Source organism: Daphnia pulex, chromosome 2 (genome assembly GCF_021134715.1).
Source record: "Daphnia pulex isolate KAP4 chromosome 2, ASM2113471v1".
NCBI lineage: Eukaryota > Metazoa > Arthropoda > Branchiopoda > Diplostraca > Daphniidae > Daphnia > Daphnia pulex.
In genome coordinates this window covers 1,633,480-1,649,594 of record NC_060018.1, presented here as the reverse complement: position 1 = coordinate 1,649,594, position 16,115 = coordinate 1,633,480, and the positions used below count along the sequence as shown (strand labels likewise).

The following is a 16,115-nucleotide window of genomic DNA, read 5'->3' as shown; positions in this document are numbered from 1 at the left end:
GTTAGAAAAACTTCGGCCATCTGTGTCCGCTTTGCGCACTCGCCCACTCAATCAGCACAGCACAACCGCCGAGCTTATAGACTGTGTGTGTGTGTGTGCTGTACTTACACGGTACATTCCATTAGGCGTGTAAATTATCTTTGATGTTGTTGTTTTTCTCTCGCTTTCTGAAAATGTTGTTTTGTGGCTTTTTTTGGGTTGTTTCCCCATTTCTCAAGGCTACCTGCGGTCGGAAATATAATTGAGAGAAAAAAAAAGAAATAATTTTTTAACTAATATAACATTTACGGATGCCTCGCGTTTTTTAACACTCTTATATAGCTAGGCTAGCGCTGGATATAAAACGTCATTCCAGCTTGAAAGACGTTCGAAAAACGTTTAGACATTCCGGTCGTTGTTCTCCCAGCCATCTTCTTTCTTTTCTTTTGTTTTTTTGTTTTTTTCACCTGCTGGTTTACGATGGGGAAACGAAAGAATTTTTATTAGTACCTTGAACTTGATACTTCCCGTTTGGGGGGCTTGTAGTACATCTATCTATTCGATGGTTTATTATATTTCACTATACTCCTGTGTCTTTTTTTAATAACTCTGTCATCTCTATGCGCGTTGATTGGTGTCGAGAGAAACCCCCCACCCGCCTGCGTGAGCGCAGATGAAGTAGGTTGTTGTTGTTGTTGTGTGCCCATCTTTTTACATCTTGGTTGCAACACAGCCCGGTGTTAATGCCTTGTTTAGATGTTGTCCAGGTGTGTCGGAAGGAGCTGGGAAATGGCTGGGAAAATGGGACAGTCCGTATAGGAATCACATCATCCTGTGTAGTCTATACTTATGTATACATGTTTCTTTAAGAACAGTATATCTAACGTTTGATGGTAACAGTTTTTGGGGGGACCCAAACGTCCCACGCGTTCCCGCGACGACGAATGACCGATAAACATAAAGTTCCGATTGCTTAACGGTCGGTTGATCGCCTTTTTCTTTCTCTCGATTCCCGTTGATGGCCAACGGTAGCCAGCAGTATAGCAAAAACTCTCGGCACAAATGTAACAATGGGAAATTGAGCTTCATCATTCTTATTACATTTCAAATCGGGGGGTATCATAGTAGTATATGGCACGTAGTCTATTCCATCGAGACGGATGGACTAGCTCTGAAAATACCAGAAGAAGAAATAGGAATCTCTCTCTCTCGAAATATAAAAGAAAAAGTTCCGCATTCGGGAGAGAATAAGATGACGACACGCTCCGTGAATATATATTTTTGTTGCTGTCGAGAGAGAGAAGACGCCCCTTTCTCACTCTCTATGCGGCTGGGAAAAAAATAAAAAGAAGACGACATAGCAAACCGAGGGAGAATAAGGACAAACAAACGACCGCCGTCACCGCTTCTCTCTCTCTCTGCCTGTTTCATTTGAAAATTATTACAGTATAGCACATATAGCGCGCACTTGGTGTGGGAAAAAGAAACGAACGTTATCGGAACGAAAGTTTTATCACTGATCTCTTATGTTTCAATTTTTTCCTTCCCCTGAAATATTTAGAAGAGAAAAAAAAACAAACCAAAGCCACTCTCTCCTTCAGTCCCGCGTTTATTATAACTGGTGTGTCCTTTTCTTTAACTCTCTTTCAAAAAAAGTATAACGAGGTGAGGCCACCATATTCGGAGAGAGTTGTTGTTGTTGTTGTGTAGCCCGCATTTGACTTCCATTAATGGAGAACCAGTACCGGCGTCACGAGAAACGGCGGTAACTTTAAAAAAAAAACTGACTCTTTTATTTTTGTGTGTTTTCTGGGAAGGAACAGTGGGGAGGCTAAAGGTTGTTTTGCGCAATTCCAGCTTGATCATCATCTGAACAAACCCCCCCTCACAAAAAGTAACATGGTATTACGTACACAACAGACAGGCACTCTATTCCCGGAGAGTGAAGTCTGGGTCAGCGTTTGAGCTGTAGCGCGGTCTCTTTTTATCGCTTTTGCCGTTTCGTCTATTCGGTCATTCATCACGATGTCAGGGCGAGATGCAGCCAACAACAACAGCAAAAAAAAAACAACACGCAGAAAACGTTCAAGCGATGATGATGGAAAACGAACGCGCCGGCTGCTTTGCGCTCTCTGTCAACGTGAAGTATATATATATGTACGACGATCCGCTTGACGGGCTGTGTGAGTTCGCCTTGTTGTTTTTGTTTTCACGATGAGGCCAGTTTTGGCGCATTTTTCACAAACGGGTTCCGTCCCTGTAAAAGGCAAACGGAATGGCCAGCAGATTCGAATCGTAATATGTGCTGGGGACGCACAATCGTGATGCGGGGTATTGCGCTACTTTATCTCCATTGTACATACTGATAACGCCAGCATCGAATCACATTAGGACACTTTTTTTCTTGTCCGTCATTTTTTTCGTGAGTGGCTGTCAATCGATACTATGCACAATCAATTATTTCAGACTTTGTTATAACCGTTTTTTTGTGCTGCTATGTGTCAAGGACACACCGGACAAGATTATTCGAAAAAAAAACTGACGCCAGCATTCACTTTACAGACGAATAAATGTCAATAAGGCGAAGGCCAACAATGTCAATAATTTAAAAGAATTTCTAAACATTCTACTAAATGTTGTTTAGTGTTAAATAATACGACCCAGCTTCTCTATTCGATGGCGCATACCAACATTTTCATTCCGCCGTCCTTGGCGTGCTGAAACCACGTATATATAATGAAATTATGCCAATATAATTGGGGTCGAACAAGAAGCATTATAAGTATAAAAACGACATTCTTCTTCGCCTCTCCCTTGACCACAGAAAATAGATTATCACGAACAAGATGATGGCCAATCAATCGATTTTACAATGCGGCTGATCACTTCGGCCATATAACAGTATATAGGAAGACAAAAAAATTTAACACAATTATTTTATATTTTTCCTTGTGCCTTGAGACTCGGTTGATAACTCAATTAAAAATTGCGCTGCCTGCTGTGAGAAAGAGAAAAGTGGTTTTCTCTCAGTTTTCTCGTCGTCCAAATTTTGGTTTCCACGAGTAATTTTTTTATAACAAACTAGCAATTGTTATCTACATTTTTCGGTTGTGAATTGATAATTTCTTTATAACGACCAATATAGAATTATCAAGGCAATAATATGATTATTCGAAACATGGAAAGCCAAGCGATTGTGGTTCGCTGTTACCTGGCCATATGTAGCGGCCAATCCTCTTGGACCCTCGTTACCATATTGCAAATGGCCAACCATCCATTTTCCCGATCGTCAGTCATATTATATTCACTACTGTGAATTGTTATTAGTGGATATGAGACCCCAGCCATATTATAGCCGGAGAGACTATATATTTATAAACTTTTTTTCCTCTTTTTTATGTTGATGGATGGCTAGTTGGATCATAACTAACGCCACTACGTGAAGAAAATGCTAACGAGACTTTTTTTCATTCATGTCTTGTGCCGATGGCGATTCGCAGGTATTTTCGAATGAATATCGATGGAAACGCCGACGAATCAGACTGAGAGAAGTATCCAATATAAATCGTTGTCCAACTGCTAAATTTCACCTTCTTTGTTGAACGGCCCACATTCTATTTACAACGCCATGCGCCACTGAAGCCAATCAACTCCCCAATGAGAACCAGAAGTAACTAACAAATATAAAATCTTAAACGGCAAAAAACATTCTCCCGATCCCATCGTTAACCTCAAAAAAACATCTCGCCTTTCTTAATATCGGCGACGTTCAAGTGAACGGAACGCCAGCAACCGATGACCAGCAGATTTCCTTTTTTATTTATTAACAATTTCCCCAACGTTATTGGCGAAAAAAAAATAAATAGAAAATCTTTAAAAAAGATTGTAGCCTATCTTTTTCGTTCATCGTTCAAATCCGAAAACAGGGATGGTATTAATAACTCTAGGCAAAACTTCAATCGCGTGATGAATTAGAATTCAAACCGCAAGTCGAGTTATTAGAAACTAGACTAGAAATCTCTGATTTATATATTTATGTTCGAATGAATAATTTCATTTCATTATCATTATCGTTATTACTTAATGTTCTGTGAGAAAATTTTTAGCCAAGAATCGACGGGCATTGAACTGATGTTTTGTTGCAAGCCTAGCCTGTAATAATCGGGCGAAAGTTTTCCTCTTCCAGCGCAACAAACATTGTTTTTTTTTTTTTCTTTTGTCGAGTGGTGCGCTATCTTGGTTTTGAAATGAGCGCCATTGTGGGCGTGGTTTGCCATCCCTCCCCCATCCGGCTCACTCGGTTGTGGGATTTTGTCGGTAGAGTCGACTGTCATGGCTGCCCCCACAACCTTGACGTCCTTCGTTAGCGTCCTTCAACGTCCTCTTCTTTTCACCTCGTAACCGGTTTCAATTAAGTTTTACATCGTGGAATTCGTGTTGATAAACATCGTGACATTGTGCCCGACGTGATTGTGCTATTGAAACGATCGTTACTTTGTCCAACGGCCAGGTAATTGGGATTTTCTCTGACACCAGTCCGCTGGTTCGTTTCCTTTCGTAAGGTCTGTTTTGGTGCGTTCCAAACCGAACGATACTCGCCTTTATCAACAACTTTTTCTGCTGCTGGCCAGCGATATTTCTCTCTCATAGCCGAGAGGCACCAGTGTCCACACCCAAATCCCGTTCGTTGATTTCTGCCGTAAGCTCTTTCCTTTTTTTTTTGGTTTAAATTAAAATTCTTTTTGAATTGTTTTTGGGGCTTATTTTCTGAAATTCAAATTTTTCTTTCATGTTTTTCTTTCGTAATAACCAGCAGTTTGTTTGAATGCAAGGCTGAATTGTTGATAATTTTTTCTTTCTTTCTGGTTGTTCCTCCTTTGTTTGGTTCTGGCGAACAACGGTGCAATTTCATTTCATCTTGACAGGCCAATAATCGTGTCTTGTATACTCGGTCCTCCCTTATTCGCCTGTCTAGTGTAGTGTGTGTCTACTCCCGAACAACGTCCATTCCATCTAAATCTTTGCCCTCCCACTAGAAGAAAAACAAAATCTCCTTTTTGCTTATTTTTCTGGAACGTGTCATTAGTTATGGATGCTGAATCACCGTTCTGTTGTTACCACCTCTTCTTTCACTAACCTCTTGAACTTTTTCCACGCCAACATTTTCTCGCTTTTTGTGTGTTGTTCGTTTTAAAAAAAAAGAAGATTTACGGCTGCCAAATCTTGTGTCACATCTCGGGCCTCCTCCTTGTTTCTTTCTTCGCCATTTTGTTTTCCATATCTCCTTCTTTTTTTTATTGAGATTACTATACATTTCCGCGAGTAATTCTCGATTCCCATCAAAGAGAAAAAGCACAGCAGCCAAGTCGTCAAACTGTGTAAAAAAGAAGGAAATAAAAATGGAAGAAGATTGCCGGCCTTTGGGTTCAGAGGGTCACGATGTCGTCGACGTCGATGACGACGCCACTTCTGTAACGGACTCTGAGTTGTCGGTAGCTTCGTCGAGTCATCGCCATCAGTTGGATCATCAGCGGGAAATTCTGACATCACCGCCAGAGACGACGACCCACGAAATCGATAAGAAACGAACAAAGAAAACGGCCCAAAAAAAGTGCCCGGCAACCAAGAAAAGCCCGTCCAAACCGGCAGCCAAGAAAAAGAAGAAAACGACGACGACGACAAAAACAACTGGCCAAACGGTGACAAGTCACGTCGATCACGCAGCCGAAACAGCCGGCGATAGCGGGTCCGAGTCCAGTTGCGGCCTGGAGGCCAGCGTCGAACAGGTGGCGGATCGTTTCGCCCAGGGCTGCGAATGTCGCGACGGTGACTCGTGTTTCAGCAACATCAATCCCGAATCGGCTTATCGACATCGGCTCAACATTGCCGAACTGACCCGCAGCGAGCACGACATGTACCTCATGGGCGTCACTATGGCCTCCCTATCCAATCCGGAAGAGACGGCCCGACGCACCGAACGGAAACGTTTACACACACAGTATGTCTTCCAGGTACGTTTTTTTACGCAACATCCTACTACTAGTCACATTCATCGTTACGTATACTCTCAAAAAAGACAATTGCAACCGCGAAATGGCCCCCCGAGCCCAAGGCTGACCATCAACTTGTTGATGTTCAGGTTAATTGAGTTTGTAACGGCGCCTTTTCGTTCCATTTCTTTTTCTTTTTGTGTTGTCTAATTGTCTTGATGTCGATAACGACAGGGCAAGAAAATCTGCCTGGAAGCCTTCTTGTACTTGGAGAATTGCACGCAATACCAATTGAAGCGGATTCGCAAGCACATCATGACGCACGGAGTGACGCCTCGCGTGCACGGCAATCACGGCAAACGGCCGCACAATCGCTTCTCGCTGGACATTTATCAACAGGCCACCGCCTTTCTGCAGAGTTACATCCAGCGAGCCCAGAACAAACAGTCCGGAAGGAATAATCAACCGACCAACAAAACCAAAGGCAAGGAGCGATCCGCCGCCGTCGTTCTTCCGCCCGACATCAACTACAAAACGGTTCACTCGGCTTACAAGGAGTACATGGAACATTTCGAACCCGGAACCAAATGGCTGGGATTCTCGACGTTTCGACACTTTATGAAGCGGCAATTTCCGCTGGTCAAGTTCAGCAGTCCGGCGACCATTCCATCGGCTTCCGAGCCGCTCCACTCGCCATCTTACGGCGGGACGTCTTCCGGCGCTTCCAGCGAGCCGAAACACCTGGAACAGCCACCGCCAGTCGTCACCACTGATCGTGTTGTTGTTGTTGTTGCGGAAGACTCGGCCGTCTGCCAGAAGACAGCGCCAGTGGCGGCGCCTGCGCCAGCTACTCCACCTAGTCCAGCGGAGGAGGAGGAGGATGTTCCGCTCGAATGTCGGCCGGCTCCAGTCTGATCGATGAAGCTTCGAGATGGCGCTGCCATAGACTTTGTGTGTGTTGATATCGCTCCCCCCTTCGCTTCTTCTTCTCTATTGCCGAGTATGTACTATACGACATGCGATGCGTGTGCTTATTGCCCGCGTTCCGAATCTCCTGGCTGCTTTTACGTTTTGCCCACCGCATTCTGTACACCATCTTCCTCCGACTCGGAGCTCACATCTGTCGTTACTCCCTTTGCTCTTTCATCGATTGGTTTCGACAGACAACAAAATTTGAATTGGTTCAGGAATTGTCTTAACCGCTCTGCCATCCTCCTGTGTGCCCGTGATTGTATATATAACTCTCCTTTATAAGTGAGTCTGTGTGTGTGTGTGTCTGTGCCGATGTACCAGATTTTCTGCCATGAACTCGAGGACATGGGTAATTCTCTCTTCACTTATTTTTTGGTTTTTCTTTTTTTTTAGTTTTCAGTTTTCTTTCTTTTTTGTTTGTTTGTTGGTCGTAGTAGATCATCTCTTGTTTGACTTCCCCTAGCGGGAAACTCTTCTTTTTGTTTATTTCTATTTTGAACTGGAACTTTGGGAGGGGGTTTATATCTTATCCGACTGGCCGGAACACACGAGATTCAGTACGCAGTAGGCGTTATCGATTGATGGGATCTCGGCTTTTAACGGAAGCGCATTAATTTGTCGCCGGATAGGACAAACTGCCATGTCAAGCGGCTGTCTAGTTGATTGCGAGCCTTCCACAATTCCGGATTATTTATGGTTTGCGGCTTGAACCAAATTGAACTTAATCTTTTTCTTTTTTTAAATTAGAACTTGGTACAATACGCCCGGATTCGCTGATTGAAATCAAAAATGTCGCCAGACAGGATATACTTAGTAAAAAAAAAAAAACCGACCACAATTCCCGTTTATTTATTCCGGTTGCGGGGATGGGGGGGGGGATGTGTTGTGTTTGTGGTGCATTTCAGCACGAACGGAAGTTTATAGCTATACACACATTTGTGTGCTGTGTGTGTTCGATTTATTATTGTGTTCGCGTGAGTGAGTGAGTGGATCGTTTGCCACTTGGAAGCTGAACGGTAGTCGAATGCAAACAACAGTCGAGTCTCAAGTCACTTGGTGCGTTTAGATTTATCCCGCTGGATAGGTTTTTTTTCTTTTGTACGGTAGTTTTCCTTGTAGTAGGCGCCACAGCAGTGGGAAAAAGAAAAAAGAGATGCCAACAACCGCAGATGCGCCATCCCACGACGAGGAAAACGAGAGAGATCGACTATCTCTGCAGAATCACGTAATCCGTTTCGGCAACGAGGCGACGTCGGATGAAGTGAAAGAAACAATCCTGGCAGAAACCTCAGCAATTCAGGGAGGCGACGATGGTATATTCTTATATATGCAATCCAGCGAAATCTTATTTCTCTCTCTCTCGGTGTACACGCCCAAAAAGAACCCCCTTTTCACTTTATGACGTCTCGAGACGTCATTGGGGTTGCTCCTCGTTTGTCCGTACGTACGTCGGGAGGTCAAAAGATCACGGTGACAGCTTTCAACCACATCGACCTCTTTCGTGTTTTTAGAGTTTTGTTTTTTTTGGAGAAATACTTAATTGTGACCAACATAATTACCCAAGTGGCGTCTTTCGACTCTAGTTACTCCACTTCCTCGATGGCCACCCCCCGTTTCTTGTATCTATGGTCCCTTTTTCTCTATCGTACTAGTCACTTTGGACTGGCGGCTCAATGTTAGTGGTATTGATCGCTGACGGGCGTCGACGTAACGGTGAATGATATTACTTATCTCCCTAGAGAAGAAGAAGAAAAGGGAACGAAATTTTCCTGGAATGGACTCCACCTTCATCTTGTGTCCCTTTTCTTTCTTTATGTTTTGATGGTATTTTAATTCAGTGATTGATCTCCTTTCGGGGAGCCAACGGAGAAAAAAGGGTACTGCATAACATTCCGTATATCTCACCCGTTTTTACTATATACCTATACTATATCCAGCGTATCCAGCCATCCGATACGGCAGCCCGTCGTGTCCAACACACATTTATCCCTCGAGGGCTCGGTTTATTTTTTTGGGAACAGGTTCCTTTTTTTTTCTTTCTTTCTCTTTTGTGTAGACTCTGTTTTTGTGAGTGTGTGTGTCGGCGTGAGGGGAGCGCCGTCGCACATTGAAGAGAGGGATGCTATAAGCATATCTCTCTTCTATAGCCTCTCGGCACTACTCTAGCCTTTTTGGCTTTTTCAGTTATTCTTAGCCGACTTCATATCTGGAAAGAGAAGAAGAGCTATAGAAAACGAATAAGCCATACCATAGTTGAAGGTATAGCGGTGGGGGGGGGTTCGTATTTTCCTTTCCATTATTATTCCTGGTCGGTAGAACGTGCTGAACTAGTCGAGCGTGATCGGTCGCTGTTGACGGCCGCATTTTCTTATATTCTTCGAGTGCTGTGTTTTAAATCTGAAAAAAACAAAAACGTTTGTGTCGTGGAAAATCTGATGATTTTCTTGTCTGTTTTGTCGTGTGGGTAGTGTGTGCACTGATGGATCGATTGTGACCTCATATCTCTTTTCTCTCTTGGGTTAACCATTTTTTCGCAGATGATGTTATGGAGCACATCGACGGAGCCGTCAAAGTCAGCGAAATCACCGAACTTTTGCGCGCCGAGTACGGCATCGTGACCGGTAAGTCCGAATTTTAAATTTACCTTTGCGTGTCTTCCCAACATCTTTATAGAAGCCGCAATAGTTCATCCATTCTCCGTGCTTGTCTATATTGTTTCATTATTTTTTCCACACCATATTTAGTCATAGAGTCGGTCCACCGACCTACGCCCTTTTCATTCCTACTTTGTAATGAATAAGTTTATTCGGTCGGCTTTATGCAAACTATACAGCAGTATACAGATTGTTGTACACAGAGAGGCGAGGCCATAATATTCGAATAGTAGAACGTGAAAAAAGGGGGGTGGTCGGGATAGAGATGGGGGAAAAACTAAAAAGTTGACTCGTTCCGACCCACTTCGTGTTCTTTTCACGTTATTAGTTTGACATTGTGCCACGTGTGTTTTTTTGTTGTGCATCTAACAAAAAATAAAATATAGGTGGACGTTCCAGAGAGGGTCGCCCCATCATCACATTCCCGGACAGGTGCAACTTTGCCACCCTAACTGAAGATAATTACAGGAAGTTGATTGTTTACCTGACCTCCGTACCCGCGTAAGTTTCTTCCACCCTTAGCCGGAATATCCCCACTCTGGCGTGTCGTGGTTTTCTCCTTTTACGGATTTATTTCGATGATTATCTTTAATTCTTTTTTTTTTTTCTTTTATTTGAAACTCGTGCCGGCTGGAATCGACGCCCCACAACGCACTCTGCTCTCTTTTCTCTCCATCGGATTGAACCAAAACGTCGTTGGCGGTTTCAACCGTCTTCCTTCTTGTACACACCATATCCAGGTTGCACGATGCAGATTTGGGTTACGTTCTCATCGTCGACCGACGCTCAGATCGCTGGAACGCTGTCAAAGCCACTCTATTGCGGCTTTCGGTATGTTGTGGTGCTGCCATTGTCGAACTGACACTCGTCTTTTGTCGCATACAGTAGTACACCCTGTCATCCGTGTCCATTGACATTTTTCCTACTTCATTTCGTCTGTGTGTGTGTGAAATCGTCAAAACATTCCGCGGTGATGTGGGAATTCATTAACGCCCCTTTGATGCACTCTCCGCATAATAATGGAACAATTTTCATTTTTTTCCCCAAATTATTTTGTTTTGTTCTTTTTCCCGTTTTTGGCTTTCCTTGATTGTTATTAAATTCTCTTTTGTTGATGCAGAATTTCTTTCCCGGCCTGATTGCCGTCGTCTATGTTCTGCGGCCGTCTGGCCTCCTCCAGAAAGCCATCTCAGAAGTCAGCAATAAATTCTTCCGCGAGGACTTCAAATTCAAGGTATGTACTAACATCTACACGCGCTTTAATGATAATAATAATGTCTAACTGTAGATTACATCTGTTGCCTTACACGCCAGCAGATGGTATTGACGTCATGATTCTTGTTATTATGTAACTTGTCTTCGTTTAGCGGCCCTTTCATGTCGTCGTGTTGTTCTTTATTTGGCCATGTAGGTGGTCGTTTGCAGCTGCCTGGATGAGCTGCACCAGCGGATCGATGCTAGTCAGTTGACGATTGAGCTGGGCGGCTGTTTGTTCTACAATCACCAAGAATGGATCGATACACGAGTCGTAAGTTGTTTGGTCTTCAATTGATTTCCGATGGATTAATTTCGTGTCTCTTATAGTCGGTGGAGAGCTTTTCGGCCAACACGGCCGACATTGGCGCAGCCCTGCGCAAGTTCTCACGTCGGCTCCAGGACACGGAGTTGCCCAACGATGTGCAAAGCACTCAGGCCGTTCTTCAGCATCAGGGCCAAGAGTACGCCAGTCTCAAAACGGAGTTGAACAGCGCCAACGCACAAGGCGAGACCCTGCTAAACTTGATTAAGAAACCAGCTCCTCTGGCCACCCCTGGACGCAGATGCGAGCCCTGGGCTGGCCAACTAGTCAACATCACGGCTGTCGAGAGGTAACATTTTATCACTTTGTTATCATTGTCCCCGTTTGAGTTCCGTATAGCCTACAAAACCGGATAAATGAGAAACTGTTATCACTCGTGCGAATTTGGTTGTTCCCAGGCTTTTAATTCAAATGGACGAGACGCAAAGGACGCTGGACGAGTTTTGGAACAAACACGCCTCCCATCTGAAACTCTGCCTTCAACTACGCCAGTTCGAACTCGATTTTAGAGAGTTGCAGGTAAACAACGAGAGATTATAACAAGGCCGTAATTTTTGTTTGTTTGTTCTCTTCACCTGGTTGACCGCTAATAAAAAAAGGGAGAGAGTTGACAGTTAAACATTCTTTTATAGATTCCGTTCACATTCTGTTTCTCCTTTATATGGCTCGTATAGATCGTGCTCAACGAGGATATCCAAACGATTTCGGACTTTGAGAGCGACGGAGATACAGTGGCCGTCATCGACGCTCTGCTTCAACAGACATTCGATTGCCGAACACGTTGCCAGGTAGTTACACGAGTTGTTTTTCGAGAGAGAAAACGCCCTTGACCGTCGCTAAATTTTTGGAACGTTCACTCATTTTTCAGTTGGATCTGGATCGAGCCGACGCGCTCTACAGTCATGCGTCTAAATTGATGACCGATTACGCAGACAGTCCCGTCGTACTCGATTCGGTCCGCCCCAAGAGCATCGAACTCCAACGAATGAGCCAGACTTTACGCGAGCTTTTTATTCAACGACTGGAATCACTGGAACGCTCCCGCGACTTGTACCACCGCATCGAAAAGGCCAATCGCTGGTGTTCCCAGGGAGTCGATCTACTGGCCTCGCAGCAACTGGAAAAATGCTCTTCGCCCGAATTCGCCGCTCAGGCCCTGGCCGACATCGAAGATTTCTTTACATCGGCTTCCGAGTTCCGTGATCCCAAACAGTTCCGCAACATGTTCCAGGACATCATTACTCCCGAAACCAAATCATTAATCAACCAGGTATACAAGTCTATAAAATTTTATTTTTCTGATATTTTTATTCACCAGACAATTTCTTGTAGGTGATCCAGCGACTTCAGGACGTTCAAGTCATGTGTGATAGACGAACGGTCGGTCTCAGACAAATCGTCACTCGAGCTCGAGTGATCCGCCCTGTCCAAACTGTGCCGCCCGAGCCGTCGTCTTTGGCCCGCTCGGCTTCTCACGGTAGCGTCCAGGGACGCAAAGAATCGACACACGAAGTGGAAAACATTTTGCCAGCCGTCAGTGCCAACGTCAAAGTTCGCCACGTCCTGACCGAGTTGCTGGAAACGGAACGGGTTTACGTCAACGAGATTAGCATTGTTTTGAAAGTAAGAACAACAAAGAGACTTGATTCACTTCATGAAGAATTGAATTGACACTCTTGTTTTTCATTGCAGGGATACAGGGATCAGTTGCTGGATCCTGATCCTTACCACTCTGGACCCTACCAAGTTCCTGTTCAGTTGGTGGACAAAACGGACGTCCTTTTCGGCAACTTGCCAGAAATCTGCGCCTTTCACGGGCAGATTCTCCTGCCAGACTTGGAGAGCAGCTTGTCTAGCCCACAGCTAGTCGCTTCCTGTTTCCTAAGACATGTATAAGATTCATTACTCTTGACGCCAAAAAGGATCCTGTCGCATTCCACTCGGAGTTATCACTCTGATCTAAAAATATTTCTTTCTCCCAGACGGAAGACCTGCACTCTCTGTACAGTTTCTACTGTCAAAACATCCCACAGTCGGAAGAGTTGCGTCGTCAGGTGGGCGAGAACAACCCCTTCCTTCGCCAGTGCCAAACCACCCTTGGACACAAATTACCACTCAGTGCCTACCTGCTCAAACCCGTTCAGAGGATCACCAAGTATCAGCTCCTGCTCAAGGATCTGATGAAGTACAGCCAATGTCCTGTAGGCTCCTCTGACGACGTCAGCCGCGATGATAACGATCTCCAATCGGCCCTCGACGCCATGTTGGCCGTTCTCCGTTGCGTCAACGACAGCATGCACCAAGTGGCCATCACCGGTTACCAAGTAAAGACACAAAAAAAAAAACTTTTTATTTGTTAATGTCAAAGTTGTGTTGGTGCATATTTTATTACGCGACTTTCTTGCGCGAATCAATAGGGAAGTCTGGCAGAGCTGGGCCGGCTGTTGCTGCAAGGAGGTTTCAGCATGTGGGCTGAGGGCAAACGTGACCGGCTTCGTGAACTCCGGCTCAAACCGATGCAGCGTCACGTGTTCCTGTACGAGCGAGGCGTCGTTTTGTGCAAACGCGTCGGCAAAGAATTGGACAAGGCCACTTATCAATTCAAACACCTTCTGAAGGTAAAAGACCACCACTTAACTTTTTATGACGACTAGCACTTGCTTCGGTTCACACAGTCTGATGGGTATCGATCCGTTGTATTATCCATCCATCTTCGGTATAAACACCACCGATGGGGGGAGCTATAAAGAGAGTGCTGGAGTTGGAACTTTTTGTTAATGACTGATGATGGAGTTGGTTCCATTTCCATTTTATTAAAAAACAAAAAAAAAACAAAAGAGGTTGATGGTTCCCCGCCCCTATTTTGGTGAATGATGTGCTAATTGAACTTTGCTGATTCATTTTGCGTGATTGCTTGCGGGCATTTTGCAGATGTCGGAAGTTGGTCTGACGGAAACGGTTCACAGCGGCAAAGGCAGCGACGCCCGCAAGTTCGAACTTTGGCTCCAAGGTGAGTGTGTCGGGCTGAAAAGACGACACTGTTTTGGTTTTAAGTGGGTTTGGCTCCCCCCCTTTTCATCATCCATTCCTTTTGGGGCTTTTTGATTGTCCCGCAGGTCGCCACGAAGTTTGGGTTTTGCAAGCTCCAGCCCGAGATGTCAAAGAAACTTGGATTACCGAGATCAAACGCGTTCTGCTTAATCAGTTTCATCAGCTGAAAGGTCAGACGATTGCACAGACATCCACATCGCGTACAGGCGGATCGGCGTTATCATCGATTGGCTCCGGCCACCCAGTCGTCGCTCCGGCTGGCGGCGTCCAGAAAGCCATCCAGCATTCTTCATCCATATCCAACGGCGCATCGCATCCATCATCTCCCTACGGTCCAAAGTATGCAATCAACACCGTTTTGACGTTGATTATCTTTTTATTTTTGGGGGACTAGACGAATAATTTCGACTGTAATTTTGTTTACGTCAGATCCCTGCGTCCGGCGTCTTCTTGCTCCTCCTGGGAATACAACAACAGCACAGCCGGAAGCAGCAGCAGCAGCAGTGGCGTCAGCAGCGCTGGCGATCGGAGTTCGATTGTGGACACGAGTGCCTCGAGTACGACGTCGAGAGCCTCGTCTGGAAGCCGGATGCTCCGCTCGGCCACTGTCGACGAAGATGACGGATGGAGCACCGATTTCTCCCTCAGCGATGAGGACATGGGCGAAACGTATCTCGATCACGTCGAGGTGAGTTTTCTTTCAACATGAAATGCGAACGATAATTCACGGAGGGGTTCATTTTTTTCCGCCATGACTTTTATATTTCACTCAGCCACTGCGACGCCGTTACGTTGTGCTGGCCGACTACGCCCCTCTGGGACCGACCGAGGCCGGCCTTCGGGAAGGAGATATCGTCGATCTTGTTCGCGTGGGATGCGCCGGATGGTGGTACGTCCGCCCGTCATCAGGTTAGTGCCTTTTCCCCATTTTCATTTCTGAAAGGGCAATTGCATATATTTTCAATTTCAATTCAAGTGGGCAACTCCTCGTCGCAAGAGGGATGGGCGCCATCGGCGTATCTGGAGACGGCCCCGGCACCCACCATCAAATCACCTTGTAGCTCCGGGACTCCTTCGCCGTCGGTCAGCAGTCAAGACAGCGAACACGATCATCTACAATGAAATCAGAACAATCCCAAATGGAAATGAAAACCTTTGGCAGCCCGCTGCTGTCGCTTCAGTTCAAATTGGCCAATAGCTTTCGTTTCATCCTTTTTTTTTTAAAATAGTTTGCTGTACATAATAATTACGTCTACACAGTTTTTTTTGTTTGTTTTGCCAATTTTTCAGCCAGATGATGTGTCTATTTCTAATCGATTTTTATATAAGAATTTGATACAGCCTATTTGTAACATTTTCATCATTTTTCTCCTTTCATTTTTTTTTTCCCAACCAAACAATCCTTCGGCGTGTAGAAAGTGGATGGCGAATATCCGTTACTTATATTGCTCTCCCTCTGTTTTTCGTGTTACATAAGCTCTACTCGTGTATGTAGTGTACCTGAGTCCTACCTCTTGTATCTCATACTGCTACGTAATGCATAATATAAAAAGTATGAGAGATACAAAAACAAAACCAAAAAGCTACACAACATGGCGAAAGTCCTTCATACTGGAAAGGAGCGTATCTAAGCGGTCACGTGAACCAATTGCTCGGCAGCGTTCGCCAGGTGAGTCTATGCTACTGCTGCTGCCGGGGCGGCAAAGTCACGCCAGATGCAGCTCAGGTTCGTTGTTGCTGGCCCAACGGTACGACGTAATGAATTCATTGGATTGACGTCAGAAAATGAGATTCTCCAAGTATATGCATCAAGAATTGATGAAGACTTTGTTTAGACAGGGGAGGGGGAGCTTTCAGAGTTGTTGCCAGTGAGAGAGTTCATGGAAAGAG

The 16,115-nt window shown here is 44.9% G+C and overlaps 2 protein-coding genes across 7 annotated transcripts in view; both read left to right on the top strand.

The window, feature by feature from the left end:
- Nucleotides 1–15,583, top strand: part of LOC124201165 (guanine nucleotide exchange factor DBS-like) — a 28,834-nt gene extending 13,251 nt beyond the window's left edge. For 2 of the 4 annotated variants that reach the window (XM_046597656.1, XM_046597648.1), the window contains exons 2-19: nt 9,479–9,562; nt 9,982–10,096; nt 10,336–10,426; nt 10,716–10,829; nt 11,007–11,123; nt 11,180–11,463; nt 11,573–11,693; nt 11,849–11,962; nt 12,043–12,444; nt 12,507–12,797; nt 12,867–13,064; nt 13,157–13,498; nt 13,592–13,792; nt 14,106–14,184; nt 14,291–14,564; nt 14,655–14,913; nt 14,999–15,134; nt 15,202–15,583. In XM_046597656.1, the coding sequence (XP_046453612.1) occupies nt 9,479–9,562; nt 9,982–10,096; nt 10,336–10,426; nt 10,716–10,829; nt 11,007–11,123; nt 11,180–11,463; nt 11,573–11,693; nt 11,849–11,962; nt 12,043–12,444; nt 12,507–12,797; nt 12,867–13,064; nt 13,157–13,498; nt 13,592–13,792; nt 14,106–14,184; nt 14,291–14,564; nt 14,655–14,913; nt 14,999–15,134; nt 15,202–15,347 (3,368 nt within the window). In that variant the 3' untranslated portion in view covers nt 15,348–15,583. Of the gene's footprint in view, nt 1–6,827; nt 7,291–7,807; nt 8,255–9,478; nt 9,563–9,981; nt 10,097–10,335; nt 10,427–10,715; nt 10,830–11,006; nt 11,124–11,179; nt 11,464–11,572; nt 11,694–11,848; nt 11,963–12,042; nt 12,445–12,506; nt 12,798–12,866; nt 13,065–13,156; nt 13,499–13,591; nt 13,793–14,105; nt 14,185–14,290; nt 14,565–14,654; nt 14,914–14,998; nt 15,135–15,201 lie in introns of those variants that run through there. The other 2 variants (XM_046597676.1, XM_046597667.1) reach the window with 2 other exon arrangements.
- On the top strand, nt 3,865–7,227 carry LOC124201338. 3 transcript variants are annotated; one of them, XM_046597749.1, is made up of 3 exons: nt 3,865–4,489; nt 5,325–5,990; nt 6,204–7,227. In XM_046597749.1, the coding sequence occupies exons 2-3, from the start codon at nt 5,379–5,381 to the stop codon at nt 6,882–6,884; spliced, it is 1,293 nt and encodes a 430-aa protein (XP_046453705.1). In that variant the 5' UTR covers nt 3,865–4,489; nt 5,325–5,378; the 3' UTR covers nt 6,885–7,227. The 3 variants fall into 3 exon arrangements, with proteins under 3 accessions (XP_046453705.1, XP_046453707.1, XP_046453706.1); XM_046597751.1 differs by having other exon boundaries at nt 5,282–5,990; XM_046597750.1 differs by having other exon boundaries at nt 3,865–4,678.
- Nucleotides 15,584–16,115: the final 532 nt, after the last annotated feature.

Bases quoted from the DNA above. Each gene is read 5' to 3' on its own strand.
- LOC124201338 (XM_046597749.1), top strand. From the start codon at position 5,379: ATGGAAGAAGATTGCCGGCCTTTGGGTTCAGAGGGTCACGATGTCGTC. The intron at 5,991-6,203 runs GTACGTTTTTTT...CGATAACGACAG, and splicing joins ACACACAGTATGTCTTCCAG to GGCAAGAAAATCTGCCTGGA.